Here is an 18,576-nt window from a genome sequence, read left to right as displayed (position 1 = left end):
GGGCTGAGCGACTCCTGCAGCACCTTTGCAGCCCGGGCCGGGCTGCACCATTGCTCCGGACACAGCCGGGCACGCCTCGGGCTGGCTTGGGGCCACCCGGGCAGCCTTGCCTTCGCGATCTTTCAAGTCTCGGTCCTCCTGCAGCAGCTCCGTTATACGGCGGGCCGGGGAGCAGCGTCTCTCCCCGGTCTCCTCCCCAGGGAAACCAGCTGCTCCGCTCCAGGCTGGAACCTCGGAGCAGGCGAACCGGGGTGAAGCCGAGAGGAGGAGGAGGGGGGTTGGAGCGAAGCGGGGACCGAAGGAGTTCGACGGGACCCGTGATGGCGCGTGGGCGCTAATCCCGGCTCCCCAGAGGAGTAAGGAATTACCCTGCTTTCTGTGCCTCACTGATGCGGCTGTATAGGTTTGGGGAAGCTTAGGCAGCTCTAGCTAGCTGCAGGCACGCTGCTTTAGCATGCCCCCGGGCCTTCCGTCCTCGCTTGAGGAGAGGACCCAGCGCTTTTTGGAAGACCTCTTTTCAGCCTTCCCAAGTCGCTCAGCTACTTTCACATGTTGAGTTTTAGTATATCAGAAAAATAAATTTTGTTCCCCTGTTTATCTATTATTATGCATAACAATTCATTAAATCAATTGCTACATATCTAGTAAATGATTTTTAATTGGTTTAATTTTAAACCTTTTGTCCTAAAAATATTTCCATGGGCTGAAGGAGTAGAGGGAGGGAGGAAGAGTAAAGGCTCCATCTTAGCAGGTTTGTTAACCTGTAGTTTTGATAACGACGACCTGGTTTTGAAGACCAAGTAACACACACAAAAAGATGACAGCTTCATTATTGTCCACTACTCTTCTTCAGGGAGAAACATGCATTTGCTCATTCAGGGCCCTGCTGTTAGGTAAAAAACAACATCAGACTCTGCAGAACGAAGGGCAAACTGAGGCTGGCCGTACTTTTTGAGGGAGAAGTTGGAAGGGATGCGGAAACACATCTCCCAGCTTCGCATCTTACCTGCAGAGACCAATCCATACAGGTGACGACGCGATGCTTCGACCAGTGCTCATCATAAAACTGACGGTTAAAGGAAAGGTTGGCTCCTGCTTGAACATCTCTGTGTGAATTCAAACAAAGTGACACTTCTTGAAATATCAAATGCTGCGAAAAGCAACGTAAAAGTTTCTGATTGCTTCTCAGTTCTCTGCCCAGCCTGGGGAACGCTGCCACCTTGATTTAATCGCTAATTGCTCTCACTGCCTGTCCTCCTGATAACAAAGCTGCACCACGGAACAAATTTCACATCTGTTTCACAAACCCACATTTCTTAATTTCCCAGTGGTTTCCTGCCTCTTCTGGGCCACCCTGGGCCACCTCTGCCACCTTCATCTCTCAGGACCCAACTTGGCCCTGGAATCCAGCTCTGCCTTTTCCGAATCTTCAGGCTATAGCCAATCTCTCTTATTTTCGATTCCTGAAACCTTCAAGTTACAGCACCTCCTCCCAGCGATGGAGACTGGCACCGTTAGGATGGGCTGAAGCTCAGTGCTGGCCCAGCGCTGCCCCACAGATGCCTTCAGCCCATCAGAGGGGTGATGCTCTAGCCCAGCCTCCAGCGCGACACAGCTACTGGTTTGCCACGGGGCTTCAACAGACACGAAGCTGGTGAAATCTGAATAGCTCCTCTGGTATTAACAAGCTTTGCTGCTTCTGCTGCCCTGTCCGTTGGTGAATGCATAACATATGCCTGTGTACGTGCATGTGTACGCACATCTATCTACCTCAATGAGGAATGTTTTTCTTCAGAATTTGAAATTTCATCCCCAAAAATGAAAACAAAAAATCACACCACCTGCATAATACATCAAAGAAAAAACCCCAGAGCAGTAAAGCATGAGGAGCTGTTTTACAAAATAATTTGGGCTAACAAAGCGACCCAGGCCTTCGTAGAGAGGTTTGAAACGTTCCTTAACTACAAAAATGCTTAGTTTAGTTTTAAAATTAAGGCTTCCTGGCATTGGAATTCTTTTTATAAAGGTTATTTTACAAAAGCAAACAAACCCCAAACTGACCCATCTTTCTCTTCTACATCTCTGCCACTGTAGTCGAAGAAGATGTCTGAATCTTCAGCCAACGCTCGCTCGATTACACGTATTGTCCGGTCAAAAAATATCAGGAATTCTTCTGAATGGAGAACTTGTTGTTTTTCTTCTTCTGTCAGTTCTCTAGGAGGAGCTTGGAAAATGAAAAGATGCAGTTAAGAGTTATGACATTTCACCCCTTTCCCAATGAATCAACACCTTCGGTGGGTTTCTTTTGACATGAAAGCTTGCCGTGGCAATGTCAGGACAAAAATCAAAGCTTTACTCTTAAAATCATGACTAAGAATTTTTTCGTATATCTAAACATACTCCTGTATATTCCCAAAACGTAGCATTTACACAGAAGAGATCCTATATCTTATATATTTATTATTCTGAAATGGAAAATACTTAAACCCCCCAAATTAAATAAACTCAGTGTTCCTATTTCAGGAAATGGCTGTGACTGACGTTTAGGCAATACCTAACTCGAAAAAGCAGAACACTTATGCAACAGGGGACCTGTCAGAGGAGCCAAAGATAAAATAATCTTCTTAACTTACACTACAGCTCTTTGTGTTAAAAGGGCTCACATAATCTCTCCCTCCATTTCTTCCCATTTCGCCTTGGTGTCAATGATAAATCCTGTCTCTGCTTCAGAGCTTCTGTGAAGCAAGGAGGTAAATAACCAAAGAGGTTCTCTGAGGCAGCAAGACTGAAAGCAACCGACCAAACACCAGTTTTTTCCAGGCAGTTTTATTCCTTACAGAGGAATCCGACGAGCCAGAGCACAAACGCCACTGAGCAGGGGCCAAGGCTGCCCTGGGGGCGGGCAGGAACCGTCTCCGGTCAGGACAGCCTCGCCCCCGCCAGAGGAAGCTGCTTCTTTCCACGTACGCGGAGATGCTAAACCTGCACTTCCAAACTAATATCTCCAGTATGGCCCTTCATTTGAAAAATACTGCCTTTGCAGGAGGCACCAATGCGACGTCTCCATCAGTTTAATGACCTCTTGGTAACGTCCAGCTCCACCGTGAGCGTCAGAGGGTAAGGACGTTGGGATGCTGCTGTCGCTACGGTGCGAAGCTCTGTTCTCAGTTACACCAGCAGGGTCATATTGGTACGGTGGCAATGGTGTACGTCAGTTATGCCTTTGCCCACGTATGCTTTTGAACCGTCATTTTAGTTACGTTTCAGAATTACTTGTATTTCAAAAAACGCCGTTAGCATCTTCACTAAACCAACCTTCCAACGAGCTTAAATTCCCAGCATGAAAAGCTCTGTTGACATCACAGGAATTATGCTAACAGAGAATTTTGTTCCAAATTTGTAATTAGCCACGCAAACAACATATCCTGAACAGATTCATTGCAAAATTACAGCTACTCGTACGTAGAGTTTGACTGTCCATCAGAGGTCTCCTGCGTTTGGCTGTACACTGCACAGCTGAGGGGTTTACTTGTGAAAGGGACCTCGCAGTCTCTCTGGGCCACACTGGGTTAAAACACCAGCAGCCAAAAAAGATAATTCAGCGGGGTGCCTCGGAGAACACCCAGAACACGCCAACATTTAACTCCAAGCCCTGCCACCTGCATCTCACTGTTCAATTAAACGAGTGACACAGTTTCAGGTTGCAGTTGGAAACGATCCCCCAGTCGCCAAGCCACGGCACACAGCTCCCTTCAGCTGCCAGGGAGCTGCAGCCCTCGCTCGCCCTCCGATTTTCACGTGGTTCACGCTGGATTCGCGAGCTCCGGTGCCCAAATCCGACGCCACGACCGGCCCCGGGGGCAAGGACGGCTTGAGAGGCGCAACAGCAGGCGGGAGCAGCGACACGGTCGGCATCACCGCAGTACTCGGCTCCCCCAGCATTTCGGTGCACTTGCCTTCGGACCGGTCCCTGTGGTTGGGAGAGGTTGTTACCACCACGCTTAGGTTTGCCTCAACTGGTCAAAGCGTTAGGTCTGAGAGGCAAAACCTCTGCGCTACGCCTGCGCTCAATGCAGAGGGTAAGAAAAATGGAAAAGGTGGAGGAGCAGTTTGTCCCTCGGGAGAAAAGGCAGCCAAGAAGTTAGAAACTTGAGCCTTTGATGATCTCCTATGGCCTTGGCCCTACGCCTCCCTGCCACCCGGTCAGTGGTCCCTGTGGAGCTTCCCACCCCCAGAGAATACCTACGTCCCGCCGCACGGTCCCCCGGAGTCGCAGAGCAATTGTCGCGGAGCGAATTGTGCTCCCAAGGCGGGAGCACAATTTGCCTCTAAGTGCTCTAGACAGAAGCGATGCATGTGGAAAAAAAAAAAAAAGAACGACTAGCAAAAAAGTACAGGTTGACCTATTGCAGCATCCGCTGCTGAATAGTAATTGGCACTAAGGGAACTCATCTGGCAAGGAAGCCTGTAATGAGGCAATATCCCACTGTCACCACTAAAGCATCGCTTTCCGAGAATCAAAGACAAGAGGCATGACAATGCGGCAAAATGGCATGAAAGGGGAGAAAATAACTGCAAAGGCAACTGGAAAACTCATTTTAAACTGCTCCAAATGGTGAAATTATTTGCTAAATGAAATCCTCTCTACAGCTTGGAAATACAAATTTATTACTTGGCCATTTGCCGACTGTAACTGGCAAAGGGAATACAACCAAAAAATCAATAGAAAGGGAAAAGGCAAAAAATAAACGGCTTGGGAGCTGTGCAGTGTTCACAAGCCATGGAGACACACATGACCGCGGTTCCACCTCAGCAAAATCTCCCTTGCAGTTAGCAACGACCTGTGGGAGGCCAGCAGTCTATTAAACCCTCCCCGGCATCAGAAACACCTTGGCTAAAGTTTGTAGGGCATAAATCAGCTTACCTCATCCATCTGACTGACACACCAGATGCCCTCTGGCGATATTAAGCTCCATATTTTAACCTTATTTTCTTCTTTCATTCGCCTGCCTCTGAAGTTTTATTTGAGGCAATCTCTCCTTACGAGAATGTTAACATCGTTATATTTTCCAGTGTAAAACATTGCTGTAACGACTGCAAATACATGAAGTACAAGGAAAACACCCAAACCAGACAGGCCTGTTCTTTCAAATATCAAGATTTTATAACCGTTTATCTTTCAGAGCCACCTCCATTTTCCCCTTGTTCCTTCTCCCTGTCTGTCCATTACCTCGAATAAAATAAAAAGAATCTCTGTAATTTTCTGCAATTTTTCTTCCTACCTGGGAGCTTACAGCTACTTTGATCTCAGCTTTCAAGAGACACGGGCGCTCTGCAAGGAAAACGCTGCCAAACATAAGCAGCTGATCAAAGTATTGTTTTGCTCTGTTTTGTCACAGAGACCTGCGTGATGTGACAATACCTTCAGGAACTCCCTGCAAGAACACAGCGTTTGCCTTCCACTGTCGGCTCTCCCTGGCGTAAAACCCAAGCAAACCACATCCAGCCTCCCGCGTCTACCAAAGCCTGGCGCGACGCTTGCCTGACCGGCGCCACGAGCTACGTGCTTATGGCCCGGGGTGCGACGAGAGCTCCTGCGGGGGGACACCGCGACTTCGCTCTGGGTTCCACGCCGTGGCCTCGTGAAGAACTATCGCGCCTGTGCTCTGCCTCCCGGCCCTGGCCCCGCAGAGCCACCCCGTTCTGCCCAACGGGGCCCCTGGGCACCTCGTCCGCCCACCGAACCCTCGAGGGGGCCGCGTGCCCACAAGCGGCGTGGGGGGCTCCGGGGTTGCGTGGTCAAGGACACGTGTCAAGGAAGCCCTGTGCTCATGTTGATGTCTAACACTGTACAGAACAAAGTGGAATCCACACTTGGAACTAAACCCCTGTGCGGTGATGTACGCATGGAGGGCACCGCAGGGGAAGAAAATGCGAGGGATGTCCGTGATGAAAGGCACCGTGCACTGGCGCGTGAGCAGAAAGGTCTAGAACAAGAGCGTGAATGTATGTCATATATTCATACATGTAATAATAGTGCAACAAAACCTGGACGGGACACGAAGACAACAGATTTGTTCAACGCTTACTTCTGCAAAATAAAAGCGTTCCATTGTTTCACGTGATTTAACAGGATCGATCCTCAGAAAACTTCACATCAGGTCCTTTGTCCAAAAATTGCTTTGGACAAAACAGAAAAAAAAAAAAAGATGATGTTAAAAGATTTCCTTGGATCTTTAGGAACTAAGATAAAAAATGCTGTAGAGTTGTTCTTATCTGGCAGGAGCAGGTTTGTAGTAAATATAACAGAAATAGTTGTGATAACAGTGCAGGATCAAGTTGGCAAATATTTAAATACCAGGATTCAAGCCTTCTCCCAGGGGAGCCAAAAAGATATTTAGAAAAATCCCCAACAACAAAACAGGAAAAAGACCCACATTTAAATGAGTATGATAGCATATAAAAAAATATTCTCCTGGAACCTCAGTGATTGTAAAAACCTGACAAAAGAAATCAAGTCCATCAAAGGGAAAAAAATAAAAGAACAGAAGGAGTAAGTGAAGGAAAGAAAGGGCGAACTAATAAAAGGAGTAAAGCAGGAAGCAGCCTTGTTATGAGCCCAGAGATGTAACGAGAGACAGAAGGAGATTAGTAAAACCCTTTTAAGAGCTGGGCTATTTCTTTCAGCGTGTGTGTAAGCCCGTGTAAGCTGTAGACGTGTTGACGACGGCGTGAGAGCTGCAAGGTGCTGAGGGGCTCCCGGCAGCTTTTGGTCCTCGCCTGCCGATCGCCTGTGGTGCTCCTGTTTCCCTTGGGCATCTCCCTCTCACGTCAGGCTGGATGTGAGCCGCAGCCTGGTTCGGTACGTGCCGTAGCCTGGCTGTGCCGGGTTTGAAACGCACGTCCCCGCACGTCCCCATCGCTGAACACGCCAAGGGAGATTTCGAGGTGCATTTAGGGGGTTTTTCGGTTCTGGAGTAGCAGGGCTCAGAGCTTTACATCGGAAGCTGTGCCAGGCAGGGCTGTTCCCACTGACCCGTGCCGAGCCCCCTGGCTGGGCACGCCTGAGCCGGGCTCTCAGGAAGGGTCGGCACACCCGCGCTCGCCCGCCGCGCTGGCGGCGATACAGCCGATGACGACCCCCAGAGGGATGACGGGGGCAACGGTGGCAGCCTTGTCCTGCCTCTCTGGTACCGCTGCCTGCGCTGGCGAGGGCGCAAGCGTCCCCCCACCGCAGCCTGCGCAGGGGGCACAGGAGAGCTCTGAGGCTGCGGATGCCAGCCTCCCCCGCCACAGCCTTTCACGCCCGTTTCTCTGGACATCCCCATGGCTTCAGAGGAACGCTGAGGCCCACTTTCAAGACCCAGCCCGTCCCGGTGTTCATGTGGTTTCTGCTGACACAAAGAGGCGCCTTAGGTGGAGCTCCAGAGCTCTCTGGCGGTGGAAAGCCCCAACCCACTCGACGCCACAGTTTGGGAGCAGTCTCTTGTTTCCGTGGTCAGGAGAGGCTGGGAACGGGCAGAGCCCGGCCCAGTTCACCAACAAGGATCCCACACTCGGCTCTCGCAAGGATGGCGGGGACGCCACGCACCCGAGACACGGGTGACCACAGGCAGCCCTGTGGAAGAACCGCAGCGGGGTCCCAAGGCTCCCTGTGTTTCCGACGGCCAACAAGCCAGGTCTTCGCCTCCCACTCCAGAAGCGCTCCGGGGGGGGGCTGGAGCAGCCCTGAGCAGCCCCACGGCACCGAAGTGACGCCAGCGGCGCGGCGCCAGGCGGGCCGCCCTACTGCAGGTGCACCGCGTGCCTTACGGTGAGGCGGAGACGGGGCTGGAGCGAGGGTCCGACCCTGCAAACAGCCCTGCCCGCTGGACGGTCCCACCCAACCCCGCAGAGCGACGCTGGGGCGTGCAGGGGGAAGACAAGGAAATTAAGCATGCAATAAATGTCTGTAGAACTAAACTGGCCTACCTATAAACCACAGAGGGAAAAAAAAAAATAATCAATCACATTTCCTCTTAAAATACCATTATAAAAATAGAGCACTCCTGTCCTGTTGGCTTGGGGAGAGGGAGACTGAACCAACTGGATCCAAGCTTTATCTGTCATCCTGACCTATTTTTGAATTATATTCATGAAAAAAATCGTCTGCCTTTCTCTCCCCGCACTTCTCTCCCCCATGGTTTTTTTTCTTACACTCCTATAACTCAAAAAAGGCCACGCTGATTTTTTTTTTTTTTTTTTTTTAATCTGTTAAAAAATGTGCTCCCTGAGCTGAAACCAAATTTCAGCCCAGAGCAAATTTTTACGGCTGGGTTATAAATCCCTGAAAAACAGGATTCATAATGGAAGTGCTGACACAGCCTTAACTACTATATAGCAGTGTGAATGGCGCCACTATAATATCTATTAGAGATTCTTTTAAAAGTTTGCAAAATATTGTCTTGCCTTGCAGAGAAAAAGAAGCCAGAGTACTTAATGCCAACATAAACATGTTTTTAACCCATTATGTGCTAATTTGCAGAAAAGCTATTAATTCTGAGTAGGCACACCGAGCGCAGCCCCGACAGGAAATGTTCTTCTAAACCCCTGTTTGACTTGTAACATGGCTTTAATCACTTCCATGAAACACAAACGATGGCTTCAAACTCCGAACGTTGCTCAGAACATGAGAAGGGTGATTACAACAGAGAGGAAAATGGGATTTTGTTGGCGAAAGGGCTAAAGCCACCGGGGAGAGAAGGACACCAAACGCTCAGAAACGGGACTCGGCTCCCTGGGAGCTGGGGGGTGACTGACTGCTTCCCTTGCTTCACAGCGTGGAACGCCGGCCGTCAGCACGCCGCTGTTTTGCCCGTCACGACACGTCCTGCGGGTCAAGTCCACTTGCGATCAGGCGAGGAGCGCGTTTTCTCCTTCCCTGAACCCAGTCAAGGGTTGTAGCACCTCACAAAGCCGGTTCTGCTAAAACAAGCCGTGCCTCGCTCTTGCAGCCTGCAGTTGGTGTGTCTGGGCTAAGCTAGCCCAGCTGATTTACCCCTCCTGGGGGGTCTGCGGGGCAGGGAAGGGGAGCGCTGCCCCGAGACTGAAACACCACAGAGAAATAAAAGGTGTTGGCAGCGGTGCTTGGGCAGCCAAGTACATAAGGGGCTAACCTGAAAGCCCAGAAAAAGTGAAATAAATCAGTTCAGGAATGTATTTAGATGTTTTTCTTCTTCTCTTCCTGCAGGACTTGGTGCTTTCTCTCCAGGCAGAAGCACTAGCGCGACTTTCAGGCAGAAATAAACGGGGGGTAGGTGTGGGATCAGCTGTAAGCCGAATGCTAGAGGGACGTTCAGTGACTCAGGACGGTGCTTTTGCACTGGGCGCGGCGATACTGGTTTTTATGGCTTGCTCTTGTCACCAGTAAAAGAGGTGCCGCGGTGGGTCCAGTGACTGCTAGAGCCCATACGTGAGCTCACCCCACCGTTTTGGGAGGAAGGGTAATTTTCAGGAAAAAGTAAGTTTTTCCGTGCGGCCACGTGTCTTGCTCATGTCTTCACGTCTGCCTTTGCAGCCTCTTGTGTGACTCCTGTTCCTGCTGTCACCGCTGCTCCCCTCCGCCCCTGGCAGCGGCGCCTGGGGGCAGCGGGAGAAGCAGAAGGACGAGGAGCGGGAGGAGCGAGTTCCCTCCCCCGTGTTTCTACAAGGACCTAACGAGCAACGGACACTGCAGGATTTACGGCACGGGGGATTTCGGTGATGCTCTCAAGAGGGAAGAAAGATCAATTTCTAACCAAAACAGCACGGCTGGAACTGCAGCTCCCTTCAGCGTGCGAGGGCAGCAAATGTGGGCAATACACACCAGACCCAGGTTTTTCGGACACTGATGTAAATCACGCCAGGCTCCCCTGGATGAGAAAGGAGCATCCGCTGCTGTATTCACAGGTAACGATTTCATGGGCCTCTCTGTAAAATGACGCTGTATTTTTCCCATAGTGAAGAGATCTCGTGAAAAACAAAGCCAAGGTCGCGGAATCATCCTGGTAACGACCACCAGAGCACAAAGTGACTCAGCCCTTACCTGAGGAAGTCAGTTACCTTGTTGTGAACAGTCCTGGAAATACGGAGCTAAGGAGTGCTGGAAAAGAAACTCATTCCCTCTCCCACTGGAGCTGCTGGTATTTCAGCTCTTTTCCCCCACCCCACACTGGGGTGAGCACTGACTGTTCAAAGCGACACACCGGAACAGCCAAGACTCTAATAATTTCCAAGATGAGGAAGACCAAATTTCACATCCCTCTTCTAATTATCAAAGCTAGAACGGGTCCAAGAGCAGCAAAGAAGAGACACCCGGCGTACCTACCAAGTCTGGCACTGACGTGCACCACTTCAACACGCGCCTCCTGTCTGCACCAGAAATTCAGTAACCTGAATTTTTGTCTCTCATAACCCTGGAGAGTGTCTCAATCCACAGAAATTTCTCTCGACCCAGAGAAATTGGACATGCCTGGCTTCAGTTGTGACCTTAAGTTCCCTGGGGGTGACACATGACACAGCTCCTACAAAAAAAATTTGATTTTGGCAGCCAATGTTTTCCAGTGAAATGGTTTTCTGCTGGAGGATTCCTGACCGCCACTAGGTTTAAGTTCATCCCTCTCAAGCAGGCAGAGAGTTATGGGCTCCAAGTACCTCTGAAGACCAAGCAACTTTATGGAGCCGCTGGAATGCCTGGCATTTGTGTTTAAATCTTTCATGTAAGCAGGCTGTTTGAGCCAGAGGACAAGTAAGCACCAGTCCAAGAATGTCTACTTTGTTCCCAAAGCATGAGGACATGTTGCTTCTTCCGAACGGCCGAAGTCTTGTGCCCTTCACAAGCTTCTCAGACCTACCAGCTGGGTTGCTGGGTTACAATTTTCTGCTTTTACGCCACTTGTGGTTCTGAATCAATAAAACTGGTGACTGTTTCGATTTCAGAGTGTTCTCAGTAATAGAAGCTACCTATGAGAATAACTACTTGCAGGATTCAGTCCCTTAAAGCTGTAACAAAATCCTTTTCATTTTTTTTAAAGTACCTTCTTTCACTTCCTGCTTCTGGTCTTGATTTTCCATCTCCAAGTCATCCTGTGCTTTTGGCTCCACCATCTCGTCATCATCTTCATCCTCTAAAAAAAAAAGGGAATAAAAAGAGATTTGTGAGATTCTCCTCTTTAAGGGGGATGGAAATTGTGCATCTTCTTTACGATTACAAACTGGTAGCAAACACAGGTAAAGCAAAGGGCTCAATAAATGGAAATGTCTAAATTTATACTCAGGAGTGACTCTCTCAGCCATTTCCCCCCAGATCGCAAGACGATCTGCTAACACAGGGCACCTGCCACTCGCGCTCCCTGTGGCAACTTCCCATCTCGGATGTCGGCGGAATGTCTCCCTGACCTCGGAGATGACTTCTTGGATGGCATCAGAACAGATGCAAACATGTTTCAGCCTGGCAGCTATTCCACGGCTGGGACACCTGCTAGCCAGACACCTCATTTCCAATTCAATTCTCACCAGATTAATTTGTCTTTTGACCTACAGGAAGGGGTTAAATAGAAATCTGACCTCAGGTCAGATGCCACTAGCGAGCAAACAAGCGTGGTACAGTTCTGAAAAGTCATCACCATCAACCGGGGGAACACGGCAACCAAAAGTGGCCTTTGGAGCTTAAGAACCATTCTTGCATTAATACGAATTTAATGAACACTAAAGTTTGACACATGTCAGTTCCTGCTGCCAGATGTTTTAATGACCTTTCCTGACCTATGCAAATGCCTCTCTCCCTTCCCCGCTCTCCCCCCCGCTCACATGCTCTCATTTTATTCAGGAGAGCAAACCATCCATTCCTTGATGTCCGTCTGAAGTTACAAGGGTTCCGATTGCCCAGACCAAAACAGAATACAAGCAGAGCTGGAAAGACAGCGAGGCACCAAAACGGCTGAAATCCCACCTAACCCTCATTCCTTGTTCCCAGCTGCAGCGACGTGATTCCTTCTCCAGCTCCCAGGGCCGGCACCCAACCCACGCATGCTCTGGAGAGGGTAGGGACGCTCAGCCTTCCAGATTCAGTGAACTACAAAGGCTGAAAACAGAGCTGGTCCTAACAGTGAGGATAAGCGAATCCGTGGGCGACGGGGGAATTATTTTGGAATTATTCTAGAATCATTCTGGAGCTTGACGTACCATCAAGGCACAGCAAGTACCGCTGGTGCCCTGGGTCAGTCCATCGCATGAGAGTGTTGTCCTGGCCCTGGGGCATTCAGCCACCAGCAAAACCGCTGCAGTTCCTTCCTTCTGAGCCATCCGCCTGTCCCCACCTCGCGATCCGGCACTTCTCCAGGCACCCTCCCCGCTCTAACATCCCCCTAACCCACCTTAACACGGCCCAGGAGCGGGCAGGGGGCAACCTGTCATGTTCTCCAGCCCCTCGGCTGCTGGCGCCTTCTCCTGCAACCAGCCCTGGCTTCCTGGGGAGATGCTGGTGCTGACAGGTTGCACACACAGCTGTATTTTGTTTTCAGCGACAGAACTACCATACTACTCCCACCATGCTGCCCACCCGAGGGCTTCTCCCCCCCAGAAGCCCACAGGGGGCACGTTGCTAGCTGACATCTTGGCTGGAGAGCGCGGCTTAGCCACATGCTGTGAGGAAGCATCTCAGCACGGACAGATACGCTTTTCCCTCTTGGGAAAACGAGGAAATCTTGGCCTAAGATCTGCCATCGCTCCCTCTACTGCTAGCGACTGCAGCAAGGAGGCAGGGAAAGCTCAGCTCCCCAGCCACCAGGGAGGAGGGATAACCGTGTGCTCCCCAGGCTGGGAAGGGAGGAGGAATGCAGCGTGGACGGCGAGGCATTTCCAGAGTTAAAAGCGCTACTAACGAGGGCCACCCCTCTATCAGGGACTTTTCAGACCACGAAACTCCGAGTGGGGGAAAGGTAGGGTATTCCTGGTGCCTCCCTTTGATGCCTCCCTTGACAATTACGCTTCCCTGGGCAGCCTATACAGAAGGGCTGGAGAGCAGAGCTTCAAGAGAGCAAGCCAGGGCATCTCGGTTCACCAGGGTAAACACATCGCTCTGTCCACCGCCTGAAAGAGAGATAACATCCGAGGCAGTCAGCAGAGAGCCGGTGAGCACAGCTCCCCCGCTCTACACGCACAGGAGGGGTGAAAGAAGGTCCCTCGGCCATCGACCCACGGCACTGGCGGAGATGGGGATGGACGGAGGCGAGCGGCACTCCCGGTCTCAGGGAACAGCGGAGAGGTGTGAGAAGAGAGAGGAGGGACCGGCGCAGCAGGGAGGGAACCCTCTGCTGACCTCAGCTCCCTCTGCACACACGGACAGGATCGCAGCGGTGCGCAGATGCAGGCACGCAGACACGCTTAGGGTAGATACCTAATGAAGCCAACTCCCACAGGAGTTTTGGGAGTCTTGCGTGACAAGTTTTCGTCCCCTCGAGCACCAGCGCTTGGAGCCAGCAGTTTACACGTGGATGTCAGCTTCCATTTTTAACCTGTTTCCAACCTGTCAGCTTGCGCAGGGAAGTTTCAGAAGGGGAAGGGTTTGAGAAAACTTGCAGGCAGCGAGCAAAAAATAAACCAATATTTAATTGAATAACTGGGGATTTTCGAGGCAGCATGCTATGGTTTTTAACGCCCCGCTTGTAATTTGGTAATGGATAGCGGCGAAGTAGCAAATGCAGAACTCGAGGTTCAGTAGCAGGTTTTGAGACTGAAGTGAAGCAAATTTGTCCTTGATCCCCCTGATTTTGGTTGTCGAATTGTTTGCCTGCCTACAGCCCGTTCCTGCTGCTAAAGCAGAGTAGGAACAAATGGCCGAGGCACAGCTGGAGCAGGGGGATGTACTGATATTTCAGCACCTATTAAGGTAGAACTTCTTTACTTCCCTTTCTTCCTCTTCTGCGAACAATCAAAACCAAGTTTCCCTAGATTTCTCTAGATTGCATTGCAGCAGGAAAAATAAGTAAAGGCTGTTACAGCACAGGCAATGCCTTTTTCCAAGGGCGCACACACCAGTAAGTCAGTTTTACTGAGAAGGCAGCGCAAGAGGTTTTAGCGGATCAGCCACAGTTCCGATGTCCTTATTTACTTCCAGAGAAACGCATGCACATACACAGAGAAACTCGGCTCAGAGAATGACAGGGTGGTGAGCCAAATGCTAAAACGTTAGCAAATGCCAGAATTCGGATTGCCTGGGCACGATTAGCTCCTTCCCCCTCCCCACGTGTAGGCATGATGACATCATTCTGGAATTTCCTCCTTCTTGAGTGCTTGGCCTCATTTTCTGGGTGCTCAACAAGAGACACCTGGGGCCTGAAATGCCGAAGCGCTGAGAGCTGAAGCCAACTGGCCGCGAGCGGAGAAAGCGCTGGGGAAACGCGCCGCGTGCGAAAGCTCCCGCGTCTCTCCCAGCTTTCGCTGAAAGTTGTCATTCTGACATTGTGGTCCTTTCTCCCCCCGGGCTTCAGGGCTTTTGCAGGCTGGCGATACTGCTGTGAAGGCGACAGCAATCCCCCTGTTGCAGAGAGACGGCCATCAGGATTTGGGGCTTATCAAGATGCTGCCATGGGAGCCGCGGAGGAACAAAAGCTTGGAAGGAGATGAAAGTTCTCCGTGTTCGGTGCAACACTTGGACCGCGTGCGTTAACAGGGGAGCTGAGGCCAGAGCGCCGAATGGAAGAAGATAAAAACCAAAAGGGTTAAAAACCTGCCTCCCCCTTGACTGGCTGAAACACAAATCTGCTAAGGAAAAAAAAACCCGACACGATATCATGTAATTAAAATGGCATCGTCATACATATTCAAAAGGGCTAATTAAGGATGCCCAGGAAACCTGCGTGCTGGAATATCCAATGTTGCTTGGCTTTGCAACCTGAATGTTTATTTGTCGTACTTTTTTGATACGGCACAATTTAATGCCAACGCAGGCACACTGCCACACGCTCACAGTACAGGCAGTTGCTGTTGCGCCTAAGCAGGGTTACGTATTTGAGCGTTCGACGTACGTTACAGAACAATGGGAAATGCTTTGGCGTTCATTATCCTGTGCTTTACTTAAACGTGAAAAAGAAAACATTTATTGTACATTTCTTGGAGAAGCTGTGAGCGTCTACGTGGTTATTTGTTTCCCCACGTGCCTGCTGAGACTGGATGTGCTACTGCAGTAAATGTCCAGGGAGATGAAGACGCTTCTGTAGTTCCTGAACACAAACAGCCTTTCCCTATTTAAAAGCAGATCTGACATTGGGAACTTTAGAGAAACAACTTTTTAACTGCTTACATCACAGCAGCAGGAGTCTTCTAGTCGCATTTGGCAAGCAGGGGGTTGCTGGTAGCACCAGCAGTGTTACACCCTGTTCAGAAGATCGAAATCAGAACCCAAATGTCTATTAAAGGAACCACATGAAAAAGAGCTAGTAATGAAGATGTGTATAGCTGCTGCGTAACACTTCTCCTTTGTAGGTCCCAAAGGACTTTGCAAGGAGGCCAGTTCTACCGTGCCCATGTACCACGCCGAAGCTGACGGGCCGACCCACTCCCTGGAGATCACTCAGTAAACCAGCGGCTGAGTGAAGGACAGAGGGCTGGCTTCACAGTTTCACCCCAGAGTCCTGATGTTTGCCTGCTGAAGCTGGTGGAGCCATAGGTGGCATTAACACAGACTGGCCTAGGCGGGCCAAGTACTGTTTCTTCTTGACCCGGCGCGAGGTGACTCTCCAGGCTCTAGGAGGTGGCCAGTCGGTCTGGGCAGTGCTTTGTTCAACATGATGAAGTAAAAGCAGAGCAACTGTTCTCAGCTTGTGCTTAGCTTGAACGCTCCTGCTCCTGCTCCAGACCAGAAGTGGTCTTGTCTGTCTAAAAGCTTCCCTGTTTCTTCCAGCTATAGAAGTTGCTCTAATAAAAAGAGTGTGACCTCTCCTGCAAACCCGGTTTTGTTTAATCTGCGTGTAAACGCCTTCATTGTCGAACGCTGCCGAACTACGAGCTCCAGCGAGCCTGCTCTCTGCCTGGCCTTTGCCTTGGCCTCCACGAGGATGGATCACCGCTTCGCAAGCGCACGAAACGGCGGGGGAAGCCCTGTAAACACGTGGCTAACTCAGTCCCTGGCACCTGCCGAAGAAACGCCCAGATGTGCCGAGCTGGATCAAATGTTCACAGAGAGCCCAGATGATCTCAGAAAGTCAGACCCTGCATTTCCACAGAGCCAGACTATTTATTACCTACTCTGACTTTCCAGGGTTTTAAATCACTGCATCTATTTTTACAGCGTATAAAAACATACCAGGCCCATTTAGGACAAACTAGAATACAATAATTACAGCTGAGAGGACTGCACATGACACTGGCTTAGGGTTTTAATTCTTGAGATGAATACTGTTTTGCTTGGGTCAACATTTTCTTTGTTGGTTGTCTGAGTTTTGGATTGCCAGTTTTAGGCAGTTAGCACTGGTACTGCTCAAATAATTTACTAAATAGCTATTTTTTTTGAGGATTTATGTAATTATAGGCCTCTGCTCTGCTAATACGTGTACGACCAGTTAAACAGCAGGCAGCATGTTGTGCATTCTTCTTGGGTGGAGGATTTACACCTCCTCAGACCTGCACCTCTGAGACCAGCTAGGAAGTTGCAGCTTCTGTGCCTTGTTTTGAGCACTGACAGCTATGCTGAATTAGACTGACAGCTCCGTTTTTAATTCTGGGTAGGTACAAACAATCCCTTTATTGCAGACATATCTTTAAAATAGCAATTTAATTAGCATCACTATTATATATTTTATTGCCTGAGTCACTGATATATGAGAATCCAGCGGGTTATTATACGGGGTTTTATATCAGCATTGACATTCCTTCAGTGCATGAGAAGGATCAGCCATGCATATGACACACTCAACAAAATCAAGCGTCTTCACAAGGAGCAGGCTTGATGTTTGCAACTATGAAATACCAGAAACTGTTGTATCACTTTTATATTTACAACCGTTCAAATTAATTTTGGTGTTCCGGTTATGCAAGAACTACAAACTGAGCAAGGACAAACGCGTCGTATTTACATCGACATAAGCCTGGATCAAACAAGCTGGATATTGTTGGCATTATCCTGAGGAGGAGTTAAAACACGGTCTTTCCTTTTTGAATACGTTCTTTCCATCACTAGCAAAAAACGCAACAAGCAAGGGAACACATACTTTTTGAAACAGGACTGCTTGACATTCCGCATTTTTGAAAGTCTGTGATTTGCAATCTGGCTGAATGACCTGTTTCTCATGTAATGTAATTTTTTTGAAATATGTCCAGTTTTCCACTTTCATCTTTTGACTGCCCTTTGAAGCAAGAAGAGAATTAATTCCTCAGCGGATTTTGTTTGCAGAGTGGGATGTGAGACTGGACGTACACTGGGCACACGTTAGTCATCCCAGATGGAAATACGCTTGCGTGCAGGCTCTTCTTGGCAATAGGCAGCTGCCTCCTAAAATGCATTCCAGTTAGCCAAAGCGGGGAAGACTACTCAGTGCTGAACACCGAAAAAAACCAGAGGTGAGCAGACCCTGGCCTGAGCTCCGTGCGACAGGCAGCAGATTTCAGATGAGAATTTCACGTGAGCCTGAGCCTGCAAGCATATTTGCACGCAAGAATCATGCACGTGCAGGTATCTCTGGCCCTGCCCAGAAAGAGACTTAAATCTGCATTGCAGGGACGTCAAAAAAAAAAGCTCCAGGTCGTCCTTCTAGAGTTCCCCATCCCTGACACGGCACATTCCCAACGCATCGTCTCGTCCTTATGAACTAGTATAGGGAGGTTGTTCTTTCTACTGACCATCGGAGGAAAAGGGAACGTTAGGAAAAGAAAGGGGGAAATTGGATGAATGAATGTCTGGAATTACCATACGGCTGCAGCACCTAAGAGACTTGAGCAGAAGCGTGTGACATTCTTCCTTCGCTCTCCACCTATATGTTTTTCAGTCGTCTAAAGAAAACGGTCTGCCTGTGTGTTCTTCGACTGCAGCGCTGCACGAGCAACGGTAAATCACAGCACCACAAGAACAGACTGCCCAGCATCTTCAAACTCCCTCGATTTTTTGTTACCTACGGGTGCTGTGGTGCTCTTCTGCAAAAGAGAGCCTTCACGTGCTGATAGAACACAGGCGGCATGAGTCACATTACTTTAACCAGACTCAAGTATATTGACTGAATCTTTTTGAAGAAAATATTATTTTGGAATTTAATAATAAAATAATATGTTTGACACTTACATCCTTTTAATCCAGAAGATTGCAGGGCACTTTTCCCTGGAGTTAATTACTTTGCCTAACAACTTCCACAGCGAGTAGAGCGCGGAATTGCAGTAATAATAAACCAGTTTTAAAGTGCAGGACTAAGAAAAAACCCTCAGTTTTCCCGTTTCTTGCAAAACGAAGCACTACTCGCATCTCTCTGCCACATCTAAGAAGGGTTTTCTGATCCCATTCCGTGTGGGGCAATGCAAATCTCGGCAAAGCCCCCCCCTCACCCCATGCGGCGCAGGTGGTATTGCCAGGCA

General features: G+C 49.5%; 1 protein-coding gene across 5 annotated transcripts in view; it reads right to left on the bottom strand.

Annotated features, from left to right (window-relative positions):
* DYNC1I1 (dynein cytoplasmic 1 intermediate chain 1) overlaps positions 1-18,576 on the bottom strand; it is a 173,895-nt gene that overhangs the window by 75,166 nt on the left and 80,153 nt on the right. For all 5 annotated transcript variants that reach the window (XM_086468688.1, XM_086468687.1, XM_086468690.1 and 2 more), the window contains 3 exons: positions 11,055-11,144; positions 2,062-2,224; positions 1,007-1,106 (listed from right to left, as the gene is read on the bottom strand). In XM_086468688.1, the coding sequence (XP_086324814.1) occupies positions 1,007-1,106; positions 2,062-2,224; positions 11,055-11,144 (353 nt within the window). The remainder of the gene's footprint in view (positions 1-1,006; positions 1,107-2,061; positions 2,225-11,054; positions 11,145-18,576) is intronic.

The sequence above is a fragment of the Leptosomus discolor genome, chromosome 7 (assembly GCF_034619465.1).
Source record: "Leptosomus discolor isolate bLepDis1 chromosome 7, bLepDis1.hap2, whole genome shotgun sequence".
Classification (NCBI taxonomy): domain Eukaryota; kingdom Metazoa; phylum Chordata; class Aves; order Leptosomiformes; family Leptosomidae; genus Leptosomus; species Leptosomus discolor.
The sequence above is the reverse complement of the archived record's forward strand: the minus strand, read 5'-3'. Positions and strand labels throughout refer to the sequence as shown.